At 38.0% G+C, this 13,582-nt stretch overlaps 5 protein-coding genes across 9 annotated transcripts in view; 2 read left to right on the top strand and 3 right to left on the bottom strand.

Moving 5' to 3' along the window:
- LOC104748997 (protein TIME FOR COFFEE-like) lies at positions 1 to 4,263 on the bottom strand (the record flags this gene model as incomplete). 4 transcript variants are annotated; one of them, XM_019238115.1, is given in 13 exon segments in its annotated part: positions 1 to 1,110; positions 1,211 to 1,549; positions 1,641 to 1,707; positions 1,794 to 1,863; positions 1,980 to 2,172; positions 2,259 to 2,327; positions 2,420 to 2,495; positions 2,605 to 2,812; positions 2,928 to 3,081; positions 3,156 to 3,289; positions 3,371 to 3,510; positions 3,752 to 3,896; positions 4,005 to 4,263. In XM_019238115.1, coding segments are annotated over 13 exon segments (2,793 nt in total), but the record flags the coding sequence as incomplete, so codon positions are not given.
- Positions 1 to 9,319, bottom strand: part of LOC109129624 (outer envelope membrane protein 7-like) — a 20,658-nt gene extending 11,339 nt beyond the window's left edge. Inside the window, exons 1-2 of one of the 2 annotated variants that reach the window (XM_019238119.1) lie at positions 9,313 to 9,319; positions 7,927 to 7,935 (exon numbers count right to left, since the gene is read on the bottom strand). The gene's annotated coding sequence lies outside the window, so the exon portion shown is untranslated. Of the gene's footprint in view, positions 1 to 3,746; positions 3,765 to 7,926; positions 7,936 to 9,312 lie in introns of both variants that reach the window. The other variant, XM_019238118.1, reaches the window with a different exon arrangement.
- LOC104748996 (ribosome-recycling factor, chloroplastic) lies at positions 7,924 to 10,119 on the bottom strand. The gene is made up of 11 exons (XM_010470576.2): positions 9,932 to 10,119; positions 9,691 to 9,832; positions 9,522 to 9,588; positions 9,325 to 9,420; positions 9,133 to 9,230; positions 8,922 to 9,033; positions 8,795 to 8,836; positions 8,586 to 8,642; positions 8,447 to 8,497; positions 8,278 to 8,334; positions 7,924 to 8,165 (listed from the first exon to the last, which is right to left on the bottom strand). The coding sequence occupies exons 1-11, from the start codon at positions 10,017 to 10,019 to the stop codon at positions 8,148 to 8,150; spliced, it is 828 nt and encodes a 275-aa protein (XP_010468878.1). The 5' UTR covers positions 10,020 to 10,119; the 3' UTR covers positions 7,924 to 8,147.
- LOC104748995 (mavicyanin-like) lies at positions 10,350 to 11,240 on the top strand. Its single transcript, XM_010470575.2, has 2 exons — positions 10,350 to 10,589; positions 10,708 to 11,240. The coding sequence occupies exons 1-2, from the start codon at positions 10,409 to 10,411 to the stop codon at positions 11,094 to 11,096; spliced, it is 570 nt and encodes a 189-aa protein (XP_010468877.1). The 5' UTR covers positions 10,350 to 10,408; the 3' UTR covers positions 11,097 to 11,240.
- LOC104753163 (zinc finger MYM-type protein 1-like) lies at positions 11,953 to 13,554 on the top strand. Its single transcript, XM_010475452.1, has 3 exons — positions 11,953 to 12,452; positions 12,576 to 12,957; positions 13,048 to 13,554. The coding sequence occupies exons 1-3, from the start codon at positions 11,953 to 11,955 to the stop codon at positions 13,552 to 13,554; spliced, it is 1,389 nt and encodes a 462-aa protein (XP_010473754.1).

Here is a 13,582-nt window from a genome sequence, read left to right as displayed (position 1 = left end):
TCTCCCATGTTGCTCCTGAGAAGGTTGCGACTGTGATGGTGCAGCAAAAGAAATCTGAGTCTGTCCATGAGTTCTTATCTGCTGCTGAGACTGGAACTGCTTGAGGTTACACGACGTGAGTGATGAGTTTGCAGGGTTTTTCCACTGGGATGACGAGGCAGACACGGAGTCAACCTGCGAATGAGTCATCATTTTACTCCGACCAGATTGCTTCTGCCTCTGTGCATGATGCTGGGTAAACACTGAAGAGTCCCCATTTATTGTCGTTGCTGCAGGAGGAGGCCAAGTACCAGAAACAAAGTTGAGGGTTCTCGATGGATTGTCAAAAACCAGCGTCTGTCCATTCATCATCACTGGAGCCTTCCCAGGAAGAGTCTTTTTCGGGTCTTCGGCATTGCTTGAACAGCTTGCACCTCCAGTCTTTGAGTCATTTGTTTGATGGTTTTTCTGTTGAACACCAGAAGGTGCAGTGATGATGTGGTAGCCATTGGAGGAGAAATTCAGATTTGCAGGGGTAGCACCGCCGGCAAAAGATGCAAATGACATGGAAAAGTTTTGTTGCTGAACAGGGGCTGTCATGATCTGGCCATATGGGCCTTCACTCTGATTGTGGCTACCCCTTGAATCAGAGTTATCTCCAGCTGCTTTAGCCTCAGACTTTTGTGACTGTTGACGGTGTTGCTGAACATTAGCTTGGCCTGAAAGGCTATTCACACTTACTTGCGATTGTGGTTGCGGTTGCGGTTGCCTGTGGGATGATGAGGAAAAGCTTGATGCTTTTGACTCCCTCTGAGATGGACTTTGTCTCTGCATAAGCTGAGGAGGTTGTTGGAACATCTGCGGCGAATAAAAGGACCCATTGAAGTAAGGCAACGCCTGGCTTGCAGTCCCACCTCTGATGGTTGATGACAGTTGAAAGGAATATGCATTGTTTGGAAGAACTGTAAAGTACGGAGAAGAAGCTTCGCTGGCTGATGAACTTGGATGACTGAAGTTGACCGATGTTGAACCAACAGCCACACGTGGGCTCTTTGTTGGGAGAGGTGATTTAGAAGCTACCATGACTGGTTGCAAATGGTGATTTGAGGGGAAGATGAAAGCTGGAGCAGGCTGTGTTAAGAGAGAAATTATTTTACTTTTCGCAGTATCGATAAAAATACAACGACAAACACAAATTCGTGACAAGATAAAAAGGCAATGACGTACATACCACTATACTACTTGATGGAGGGGGTGGTTGAGGTTTCTTCTGTCTGGTCGAGGCAAAATGAACTCTTTCAGAGGCTTTCTCCTCAGACGGAGAAATATTTTCTGCAATTCCATCATGTGCCTGGGAGTTTAAATTGATAACAGGAGAGCTTCCTTGCAAGGATGGGTTTCCAGGGGCCGGGCTTAAGTCATCACCTCTAAGATACACAGAACATTTGTTTGGAGTAGAGACATGGCTTGTTTTGACGAAATGCTGATGTAGCTGAATGTTCCGAGCAATGAAAAAGTGTGTTGCACACTTTTTAGGCCTAGGCTGAGAGGCAAAAAAAGGAGCACCCTGCTATTATTATTAACAAATCATGATCTTAAACCAGTAAAAGAAACAGGATCATCATTATATGAAGAACAAATGCAACTAGAACAGAATATACCTGCAGTAATGTAGACGATCCATTGCTCCCACCCACAGGCTTACCGGTCTGTATCACGGGTACATATCTGCAAATATTTTGTCTTTTTAGGGTCTGACCATTAAGCTATAGGACAAAACAAAACTAAGACAGGTTAGGACTTTCAGAACTCACGCCTGGGGAGAAAGCCCGCTAGGCCAGCTGCTTACAGCTAGCGGAAAAGGTAAGACGGAACTCTGCTGAGCTGAAATTGAGATAGACATAGGACAGACGAGGTAAATTTGTGTATCCTAGAAAAATCATCAACTTTAGCAACCAGAACTTGGTTGGTGATTCATAATCATATTCAAGGTAGATTACCAGAAGTAGCCTGCTGGGGTTGGCTCCAATCAAAATTCTGTAATTTTAAGTTAGAATCTCTGCCGGACTCTTGGTTAGGTCTCTCTATATTGAGATTCAGCCATTCGTGTTTCTCAGTCTTATGCTGTTGGGCTTCTTCTGGAGTCCTCTCATTCTTGAGAACAATCTTGTCTTTGCAGTTTAAAGAATTACCCTGTTGCATTAAGCAAGACAGTGTTAAAAAAAGTAACCTAACGGGGAGATGCTTAAACAACAGAAGCTGTTTAAAGCTACACTTGCCTTGCAATAGTCAGAAACCAATGGAAGAAGAGAAATTCTCCCTGGCGAGGAGGGCACTGCTGGAGGAACCTATTGAGAGGACAACGATCTTTCTTTAGTACATTTGCAGCATTCAGACGATATATAAAGCTAAAAAACTTAAAAGGACTTAAAAATCTCACCATGAGATCAATATCGAGCTTACTACTGGAATGACTCTCATCTATGTTGTTTTCCAATTGTGGACCCTCTGATACCCTGGAGATCCAAAAATAGAAAAGAAAAAAAAAAACAGATGTCAGATTTCCAAAAACAATGGGATAAAAAAGAGGAAATTTATCTAATCTTTTTTCTTAGATTCATTTACCCTTTTGAGACCTCCGAATCCAACATGGTCCGTGTTTGTTGCCTTACTTCGTTCTCCTTCTCCTTGTGAATATCGGAGACTGCTGACGATGGTTTAGTCCCGTCAGTGGTAGATTTATCAATGTTCGATGAGTCACAGATTCTAGCATTACAAGCGATCTCTACACCTGACGAGGAATCATCACCTTCCGTTTTCAACTTCTTGGCACCTGCAAATTTAAATCAAGGCAGCGATGATATATACTATTATTTGATTCCGTGCTCTAAAAAATTCAGGAATTAGATTTAATATCAAAGAAACTAACTGTGGCGTGAATGTGATACCTTTAACCTCCGAATCGTCAGGTCTCATTGAGGTAAGAAGAGGCTGCTTTTTCAAACCGGATAGAACCTCTGCTATTTCGAACTCCAAGTCGTCCTCAACCGTGCCGGATGATTTCCGCGGCTTGGGTATCCGCGATTTGGATCCGTTTACAATCTGGGGATTATCGGATTATAATTAGTAATCTAAAACATTTTCTAATGTTAGTGTTATAGTTAACGGGAACGGACCTTCTTCGAAGAAGGTGAAACAACTTCGAAGCTATAGCTCCCCGGAGAAGTTGAAGGTCTTCGCCGGTCTTCTCCGAATCCACCGCCACCGCTTCCCGATGAAGTCCGGCAGTCATGCGACCTCTTTATACATGCTGCAATCGCCGGAATTGAATCAGAAACCCTTACGAAGGGATCTATCTCGAAAATGCAAGTTGAATCAGAAAAAAAAAAACCTGAGCGAGCTTTTCTCGGGACAGGAACGCCGATCATTTCATCGGCGACTTTCAAAGAAGACGCATGCCTCGGGATACGACACGACGGGAAGCTCTTCCTGTGGTGAACATGGTCGTCTCCCAGACTCTCATCCGAACTANCTTTATACATGCTGCAATCGCCGGAATTGAATCAGAAACCCTTATGAAGGGATCTATCTCGAAATGCAAGTTGAATCAGAAAAAAAAAAACCTGAGCGAGCTTTTCTCGGGACAGGTACGCCGATCATTTCATCGGCGACTTTGAAAGACGACGACGCATGCCTCGGGATACGACACGACGAGAAGCTCTTCTGGTGATGAACATGGTCGTCTCCCAGACTCTCATCCGAGCTATCTTCTTCTTCTTCTTCTTCTAAATCTCCCTCGTTCCTCCGCGCGAACCTCTCGCTTCGTCTCCTCTTACTCCGATTCAACGATTCCGGATCTCGCTCTTTCTTCCCCGGTCGATCCCTCACCTCCTGATGCATCTGCTCACGACTATTCTCTGATACACACAACACCAGAGCAAAAAAAAAAAAAAACCATCAGAAAATCGGGGAACAATCAAGGAGAAAAGAAGGAGAAGAAGAAGAGGAAGGAAACAAAAAAATACCTGAAAGTCTCTGTCTCCGTCTTGTTACTCCATTAGAAGCCGCCATGGTTGTTGTTGATCTTCGAGCTTCTCTGTTTTTATTATCCATTATTCATGCAAGGCTACAACAACCTAAGCTCCCATCAACTGAGAAAAAATCTTCCACTCCGTCAAAGCTTCCTTATGTATATTTCGGTGATCTCTCGTCGTCTCCTCCTATAACTTTTTTTTTTTTTATTTGTGTCCACGGCTTAAAGGCAAAAAAAAGACCTACCCACCATGGAAGAAAAGGCAGGAAGGAGGTAAAGAGACGGTTCAGATCTTCAAATGAGCATAATGTCTTCATCTAAGCCGTTGGATCATCCCGTAAGTTGGACGGCTGTGATCTCGAGGTGCCAGCATGGCAAGAAACGTCACTTTCTTGTGGGAATAAAGCCACTGCTCAATGTTGTTTAGTCACACATTTATTAATTATCATATACTGTACTACTATTCATATATTCTATGACTTTGCTTTTTTAAAAAAATTAATTGTTTTTTATCCAGGTCCATCAGATATAATAATTAATGATTTCATTGCCCACCCAAAAACATTTCATTAGAATAATACTAATGTTCATGGTTCTATATAATATTATTTCACTCCATGATCGTATTAACAAATCTAATTTAAAAACAAAAAAACAAATACAAAAAAAGAGTGCACATTTCAAAAGATCAAATTTTTTAATTTTTTTTTTAAATTGCTAACAGCCTGTATCACCATCACGCGCTCTCCATACGCGCGGGTCGACACCCACGTACGGTACATTAACAAAGTTATCTAAACTCTTGGGCTAATTTTTGTTTTTTATACGAAATTTAAAATATATATATTTCAAAGAAAACTGATACTACTAACAACGATATTAATTGTGCTAACGTTTTTATACATTCATATAGTATGAAATAATCAGATGAGTACTAGTAGTAAATTAATTACTCTTGATCACTGAGTTTAGCTGACTTGTCATTGCAACAATGCTGATGCCACCGCAAACCCAAAACGCGTGAGTATAGAGCCATAGAGGAAACATACACTTACGAGCGAGTTGAAAAGCAGGCCAGCACTTTTGATATTTTATAGTGCCACGTGTCGAATTACATAAGGATTGAGATGGCTTCAGATTACCCTTGGCCACGGCACAAGCAAGTATCTAAAATAAAAGTATTGTCATGAACTAACTATATTATTTTATTATTTATTATTAGAGAAATTCTTTTAAATATCACTAAAAAAATTTTTTTCCAAAAATACTACATTTTAGTTTTTGTTTTCAAAAATACTACAAATTTTTTTTTTTTTTCAAAATTACCACAAACATAAAAATTGATTTTTAAAGATGTAAATTTTTTTTTTTAGGTTTGCATTGACACATTTAGTTTTAGAGTATAGTTTTTAGGGGTAGAATTTAGTATTTAGAATTTAGGGATTAGTTTTTAGTATTAGAACTTTAATTCAATTATATAGTATTTTTGGAAAAAATTATATATTAGCGTATTTTTAGAAGAAAAAAAACTAAATTGTGATATTTTTAAAATAAAAACTAATTTTAGTGGTATTTATGACAATTGCACTTATTATTATTCTAGTTTTGTATTCCACTTTTGGGTATTATTATTTATTTATAAATATGAGACTGGTCCGAATTTCAAACTACTTATTAATATCATATCATATCAAACGAGCTTTAAAATCAAATAATGTATCTCATATAAAATAATATATTAAAAAAAATCGTTTGAATACAGACTATACAGTAATTGACGAAGATAGTGCAAATAAAACAAAAACGTAGCATGATTAAATATTCGTCTAGAGACTAGAGAGCTATACATGATGGTATCTCAACTAATGTTTAATTTAATTATCATCAAGTGTTGACTGACGAAAAATTGTATATGCCGTTAAATGAAGTGAGAATCAAACAAAAATATTATAATCATGTAGTTAGATAATTAATTTTTAAGTGCTTTATTATAATGTTTTGACCCTACCCCTCTATTAGTATATGTTAACTTTGTAAAGCACAAATTAACGAAAGTTTCGTTGGAGTTCCGATGTAAGGAATCCAACATCTCAGCCACTTGACATACTATAACACTATATATCGGATGCTTTTTGTTGTATGCCCACAAACAAAATAAAATATACTCCACCCATGAAGCCTACTGATTAAAATATTCATCATGGGTTTAAACCTCGGTTTATGGGATCACTTATAATAAGCAAATCTTTACACATATAATAATATCAAGGAATAGACTAAAAAAATCTATATACGGCTGATGCATGCATGTCATACAAGTCACAACCACGAATAAACTAACCGATAATCATGTTTGGACCTTTTAAAACCGAAATCACCAGATGTATATAAAAACGTGAATATGTAACCCATTTCAATTTAGAAGATTAGAAAGAATAAGTTGTATGAAACGAGAGATGTTTCTTAAACATTTAATACGTTGATCTAGTATTTTTTTAGAAAATGAAGGATTATTAACAATGAATAATAATAATACTCCTGTTTTACAGACAACGAGAAGAAAGGAGAAAATAATTTTCTTTAATTATAGTAGGGGTTTAGATTCAGCAGAGAAGTCAAATTCGCCAGCTACCAAGGCAAAAAAAAAAGAAGCGAACTAGACAATAATATAATCGACTTAAACAAATCAAATGTTTCGTACTTTATTAATATTTCATTAGCCACTGATTTTCGATGCTTTGAAAGCATAGAATAATGGATTTCGGGTTTGACGGATTTCTCAATGCGGCGACATGTGACTATAATAATACGAAAATGCATTTGAAGTCGCTCCAAGCCCTATTTTATCATATTGTTTTAATATTGTATAATATATATATACGTGTTTTTTAATTTTTAGGTCCAAACCCAATAAGCCAAAAACAAGAAGATTTGATAATTGGTTGCTGAACCAAATTAACAAGAAGTTTGCTGTACAAAAAGGGTTCCTTTAATAATAAAAACAAAACATGAGGCTTCTTCTTCTAACTTTTGCAACAACTGAAAGTAGACTTAAACAAAGTTGCTCTCAGTTCCCAGAGGCATTTCTTGTACCCCAAGATACATCAGAGAAAAAGTAATAGAAACTAAGTAGACCAGAGCCATTGACACAAACAAAACCTAATACCAAGGAGTTGGGAATGCAGGACTTTACCAGATGGTTGAGTTACGTCCTCCTTACAAACCATTATTATGGTCAAACCTTCATCAATTCCTGTGGATTCATACATGTGTGTAGTAGTGATTAATGGCTGGCTACTTTATANAACCCATTTCAATTTAGAAGATTAGAAAGAATAAGTTGTATGAAACGAGAGATGTTTCTTAAACATTTAATACGTTGATCTAGTATTTTTTTAGAAAATGAAGGATTATTAACAATGAATAATAATAATACTCCTGTTTTACAGACAACGAGAAGAAAGGAGAAAATAATTTTCTTTAATTATAGTAGGGGTTTAGATTCAGCAGAGAAGTCAAATTCGCCAGCTACCAAGGCAAAAAAAAAAGAAGCGAACTAGACAATAATATAATCGACTTAAACAAATCAAATGTTTCGTACTTTATTAATATTTCATTAGCCACTGATTTTCGATGCTTTGAAAGCATAGAATAATGGATTTCGGGTTTGACGGATTTCTCAATGCGGCGACATGTGACTATAATAATACGAAAATGCATTTGAAGTCGCTCCAAGCCCTATTTTATCATATTGTTTTAATATTGTATAATATATATATACGTGTTTTTTAATTTTTAGGTCCAAACCCAATAAGCCAAAAACAAGAAGATTTGATAATTGGTTGCTGAACCAAATTAACAAGAAGTTTGCTGTACAAAAAGGGTTCCTTTAATAATAAAAACAAAACATGAGGCTTCTTCTTCTAACTTTTGCAACAACTGAAAGTAGACTTAAACAAAGTTGCTCTCAGTTCCCAGAGGCATTTCTTGTACCCCAAGATACATCAGAGAAAAAGTAATAGAAACTAAGTAGACCAGAGCCATTGACACAAACAAAACCTAATACCAAGGAGTTGGGAATGCAGGACTTTACCAGATGGTTGAGTTACGTCCTCCTTACAAACCATTATTATGGTCAAACCTTCATCAATTCCTGTGGATTCATACATGTGTGTAGTAGTGATTAATGGCTGGCTACTTTATAAGATGGATCAAAGACTAAAGTAGATCAGAGCCATTGACAAAAAAAAAAAACTGATTGATACCTTCTCTTTCTGTTTGCACAGCTCTTCTATCTTCTTCATGTATATATCAATTAATTTCTGCCATTACCAAAAACATCAAAGTTTTGTCAGCCACACTTAAACATCAATAATTCTCTGGTTCTAGCCTTTTTGTTTTAATTGAAAACAAACTTCTGCGTGGTTTGTTTACCTGCAAATCACTTGACAAATCCTTCAAGTTGTCTTCTGACAGCTTCTTCTCCTGCAAAAAAATGAAGCTCGAATCTCAAGAATAGGATCACAAGGAATACCCAACGAGAAAATTACAGAAACTAAAAATCCCTTGGAACCTTCTCGAGCTTATCATAAGATTTCAAGGCATCTCTCCTTATGTTCCTCAGTGCAACCTATAAGAACGAAAAAGATGGGCTAAGATTAAAGGAACATGAAGCGCACTTAAGCACATAATTATGCACAACTAACTTTTCTAGAAAATATTGAGAATCCCAAATACGTTTAGGTGACTAAAAAAAGAGAGGTAAGCACTACTACTACTGACCTTTCCTTCTTCAGACTGTTTTGCAACAACCTTTGCTAGTTCCTGCAGTAGCACAATTAAAAGGTATTAGGTAAGGCAGCAGCACATTGAAAATTCAACAGAGATGAGGTTTGCCAGGAAGAGATACCTTTCTTCTCTCAGATGTGAGGGGAGGCAAGGACAATCGAATCACATCTCCATCGTTATTAGGAGTCACTCCAAGATCAGAGTTGACGATAGCCTTCTCTATAGCCTTCAAGCTGGAAGGGTATTAAAACATTGGGATGTATCATGAAGCGACAAAGAGAAAAGCAGACATGAAAATTCTTCAACAGAGAACCATTTGGGAATGAATGTACCTGGACTTGTCATAAGGCTGTAGCAAAAGAGAACTTCCATCGGGGGTACTGATTTGGGCAATGCTTTTCAGACTTACTGGACTTCCGTAGTATTCCACCTTGAAACCAAAAGACAAAACATCAAGTTATATTTCTATATATGTGGAACCAAAATATGGCTGTAAAAATAGGATCCATAACCTTTGCTTATACCTCAATCTTGTCTAGCATAGCTGCATTGGATCTCCCTGTCCTTATGGAATTGAAACTGGTACGAAGCGTGTCAATGGTCTTCTCCATCTTTGATTTCTGGATTGCACAAAAAAAAAAAACCAGAATCATATCCAAAGAGATTCATCCGTTCCACACTGACTAAAGAATAACCAAAAAAACATGTGAGAAATACATACAACATCGTTCTCAATTGCAGACTTCTCCGCTTCTATCTCTTCAATAGTTGCAGACCTTATCACCAATCTAGAATTCCCAAACAAGAACATACAGAGAGATTGTAATCAAAACCAAAAACATCAAAAACCACATTTGGTTTACATAATTAATTAATAAGGTGGAACCTGCCTCTTCTGTAGAGACGGCTTAACAACGGGGCCACCGGAGAGATGGACGCCCGCACCGAGCCCAAGCTTGTCGGTCTTTAACGAACACGCAATTAAGCGTGCGGAGGGAGATCTCGCTGAAGCGATTATCCTCAAATACGAATCTACCCAAGAAGGTTTACAAGGAACATTAACGAACAGAGCCAAATAGATGAGAAAAGGACAGTGAAGAAACGAAATCCAAGGCATGAGACGCCGTTTACCTGGGAGAGAGAGGAGAGACTTGGAGTAACTCGCTCTGAACCGAAGGGCCGGTGTCGTGGGAGCAGTGGAAGAGAATGAAGCCGCCATGGGAGTAGCCGTAGAATCGAAGTGACTAAACCTTTTTTTCTTTGGTTCGTCAATGAAATTGAAAGGGAGGGAGACGAGACGACGACGATGACGACCCAATTGTTTGGGATAAGGAAGGCGGAGCCCTGTTTGGATGTATAGCTAACTATAATCCCTTTAGTGATATCATTTCTTGGGCTTACATGGGCCCGAAATATCTCCCAATATCCACCGGACATAGCGTTGACCGTGGACGGGAGTCTAGGTATTGAGTCTCATAGCTAGGCCTCCTGTATATATGTACCCGTTGGCTCCATGCAAATTTCCCCAACTCTCTTCTTAGGAAAAAAATATAACAAAGGTGGTTCCATATATCGCTCTAGTTTCTTTTCATCGTTCAAGGAAAAAAAATGGTATTTACTCGGGAAAGTGTGTGTTTAATAATAGTGTTGATAATACTTATGGGTATGTTGGGAGAATCTGTAGCCTCTGTCCACAAAGTAGGTGGCTCCGCAGGATGGACAATTCTCGGCAAAGTCGACTACAATAAATGGACTTCATCCGACACTTTCACCGCCGGAGATTCTCTCTGTAATTTAACATCACACCTTGCATACTGATCATCTACGTTTTTTCTTTTTCATTCTATAGCTAGCTAGAGAATTCTTTCAAATGATAACTTTGGTTTATATTACACTTTGTCTTACAGTATTTGTATACAATAGCCAGTTTCACAACGTGAAGCAAGTGAGCCGCCGTGACTTCCTTTCGTGCAACGCGACGTCAGCCATGGCCACCTACACTTCGGGATCCGACATGGTGGCTCTTACAAAACCAGGCCACTTCTATTTCCTCTGCGGCTTTCCTGGCCACTGCCAAGCCGTTCAGAAGCTCCATGTCCTAGTGGGCGCCGTCATAGACAGTCCCAGCCTCAGCCCGGCTTCTACCCCTGTTCCGTCACCTTCCACCGGGTCATCTCCATCTCCGGCTAGGGCTTCCGAGGATTCCGCTCAAAACGGTGCCTTTTCATCGTCAGTGTCAACGGCTTTGTCTTCAGCTATGAGTGGTGTTGTCGTGTTTTTGGTGGCATTGGTCTAATATTGATTAAGATATTTGGTCACGTTTTGTAGGTTTTTACTTATGGTTCCCTAATTTTCAGCTTTGTGTGTGTGGGTTTACTTTTACTTTTTCTACCTAGCCACTTCCTTTTGTTACTTCTTTTTGAAAACCTTATAATGATCAAGAGTATTAGGTATGATTAATGATCTTATGTTGTCGGTTGATGTGCAACGGTCGCGTGGCCTCGTATGAAAAAATACTAGTATTATCCAATATTTTTGTTTTACTATTTGTAACAACTATAAGTGTGAAAAGTAAGTGACAGTGACGGCTCTGACCTAAAGCCCATAAAGCAAGGGCTTTAGGCGCCAAATATAATAAGTATTTTAGGGGCATCAATTTGTAGAAGTTTCTTTGGTGTGGTGGTTTTTTGTTTTAGCTCGATTCTCTCGAGTAGAGGTTCAAATCCCACGTTTATTGTATTCACGATTTTTTTTCCTATTTTTCTAAACCATAATATTCTCTTTTATCTAAATTTCTTTATCTTATATATTAACATAAAAAATTCTACGATTAAAAATAGCAACTGAATTAAAAAGAAAAACACCAAACTTTTTTTATTTGACAGTTCCGCTTCTTCTTCTTCTTCCAAATTTCACCAGAAGAAAATTAAGCAAACATCATTGATCTCCCGTCTCCACCGAAACACACACCGCCTATCATCAATCACCACTGGTAATTAAGACTTGAGACTAATTATAATTCATTAATTTGTTACAACTTCTGTTTATGTTAATTTCTGTACATGGAGTCTCCACTAAAAGTAAAAGCTAAATTTTGTTTTATGTGTTCTCAATGACAATTTCTGTTCAAATCTTATTTTGATTTGTAGAAAATGCTGCCTGGAAATAGAATCCGGAACCAGCCAAGTGGATGTGCGAATAGGAAGAGAAAAGATAGACAAGATGAATTGGTGAAATCTCAAACCAATGATATTCTTAAGTATGTGACAAGAACTAAACCTCCACAAACTGATGAGACGGCTAGAAGTGAGATAAACAAGGAAGCTGATGAGCATGTTACTATTGAAGAAGATGCAGATGAAAAGAGTGTAGAAGAACTTGTAAGAGATGATGGAGAAAACTTGGAGAATGAACACGCTGAAGAACATGATAAAGGTAATAAGATTAAGGGTCTGTATAAGAATGTGGATATGGATGATCCTGGAAACTGGGAGAAAATTGATAGGAGAATGAGAATTTTTTTGGTTGAGAAGGGTCCACCCGCAAGACCACCCGCTGGTTATCTTTTCCCAAGAGATGGTGCTAATAGATGTTTCACTTATGCCACTTATACAAGAAAAATGAGCAACGGAGAGAAGCAAGACAGAAAATGGTTAGTTTACTCAAAAACTAAAGACAAGGTCTTTTGTTTTTGCTGTAAATTATTCACTCAAGAAGCAAATCCTACTATTTTGGCAAGTACCGGTTACAATGATTGGAGAAATATTTCACATAGGCTGAAAAGTCATGAAACTACTCATCATCATATCATTTGCATGACTCGTTGGACAGAGTTAGAAGTGAGATTGAAGAAAACTGAAACTATTGATAAGCATTTGCAGGAGGCAATTAACAAGGAGAGGAAGCATTGGAGAGATGTGTTGTTGAGAATAATTGTTGTAGTAAAGACTCTAGCGGAAAGAAATCTAGCATTTCGTGGTGGAAAGGAAAAGGTAACTGATCCAAACAGTGGGCATTTTGTAGCTTTTATTAAGATGATTGGAGGCTTTGATGCAGTAATGAAGGAACACATTCGACAGATTGAAAAAGTTGAAACTCATTACCATTATCTCAGCCATAAGATTCAGAATGAGTTGATAGAACTGCTTGCTAATGAGGTAAGGATGATTATTGTAAAGAAGATTTAAGATGCAAAGTATTTTTCAGTCATTTTGGATTCAACTCCTGATGTTAGTCGTAAAGAGCAGCTGACATTTCTAATCCGATGTGTGGATATTTCGACGGCGACACCTAAGATCGAAGAGTTCTTTTTGAAATTTCTGGATATCAAAGACAAGAGAGGAGAGGGGATTTTTAATACTCTTCAAGATGTATTGGCTGATCTTAACTTGAATATCGACGACATAAGAGGACAAGGCTATGACAACGGACAAAATATGAAAGGAAAGCATAAAGGAGTTCAGAAGAGACTACTTGATATAAATCCAAGGGCATTTTACACTCCATGTGGATGTCATAGTCTCAACCTTGCCCTTAGTGATATGGCTTCATCATCCAAAAAAGCTGTTTCATTTTTTGGCATTGTTCAGCGTATATACTGCCTGTTTGCATCTTCAACCAACAATTGGGAAGTGTACCAAGAGATGGTGAATGGTACTTCACTTAAGCCATTGTCACAAACTCGTTGGGAAAGCCGCATTGATAGTGTTAAACCAATAAGGTTTCAAGTTTCAAAGATAAGAGATGCTNGTTAGAAGTGAGATTGAAGAAAACTGAAACTAT

Source organism: Camelina sativa, chromosome 16, assembly GCF_000633955.1.
Source record: "Camelina sativa cultivar DH55 chromosome 16, Cs, whole genome shotgun sequence".
Classification (NCBI taxonomy): Eukaryota; Viridiplantae; Streptophyta; class Magnoliopsida; order Brassicales; family Brassicaceae; genus Camelina; species Camelina sativa.
The sequence above is the reverse complement of the archived record's forward strand: the minus strand, read 5'-3'. Positions and strand labels throughout refer to the sequence as shown.

Bases quoted from the DNA above. Each gene is read 5' to 3' on its own strand.
- LOC104748996 (XM_010470576.2), bottom strand. From the start codon at position 10,019: ATGGCGGCTTCATTCTCTTCCACTGCTCCCACGACACCGGCCCTTCGG. The intron at 9,833-9,931 runs GTAAACGGCGTC...CTTCTTGGGTAG, and splicing joins GTCTCTCCTCTCTCTCCCAG to ATTCGTATTTGAGGATAATC. The intron at 8,335-8,446 runs GTAAACAAACCA...TGGTAATGGCAG, and splicing joins ATTTGTCAAGTGATTTGCAG to AAATTAATTGATATATACAT.
- LOC104748995 (XM_010470575.2), top strand. From the start codon at position 10,409: ATGGTATTTACTCGGGAAAGTGTGTGTTTAATAATAGTGTTGATAATA. The intron at 10,590-10,707 runs GTAATTTAACAT...TTTGTCTTACAG, and splicing joins CACCGCCGGAGATTCTCTCT to TATTTGTATACAATAGCCAG.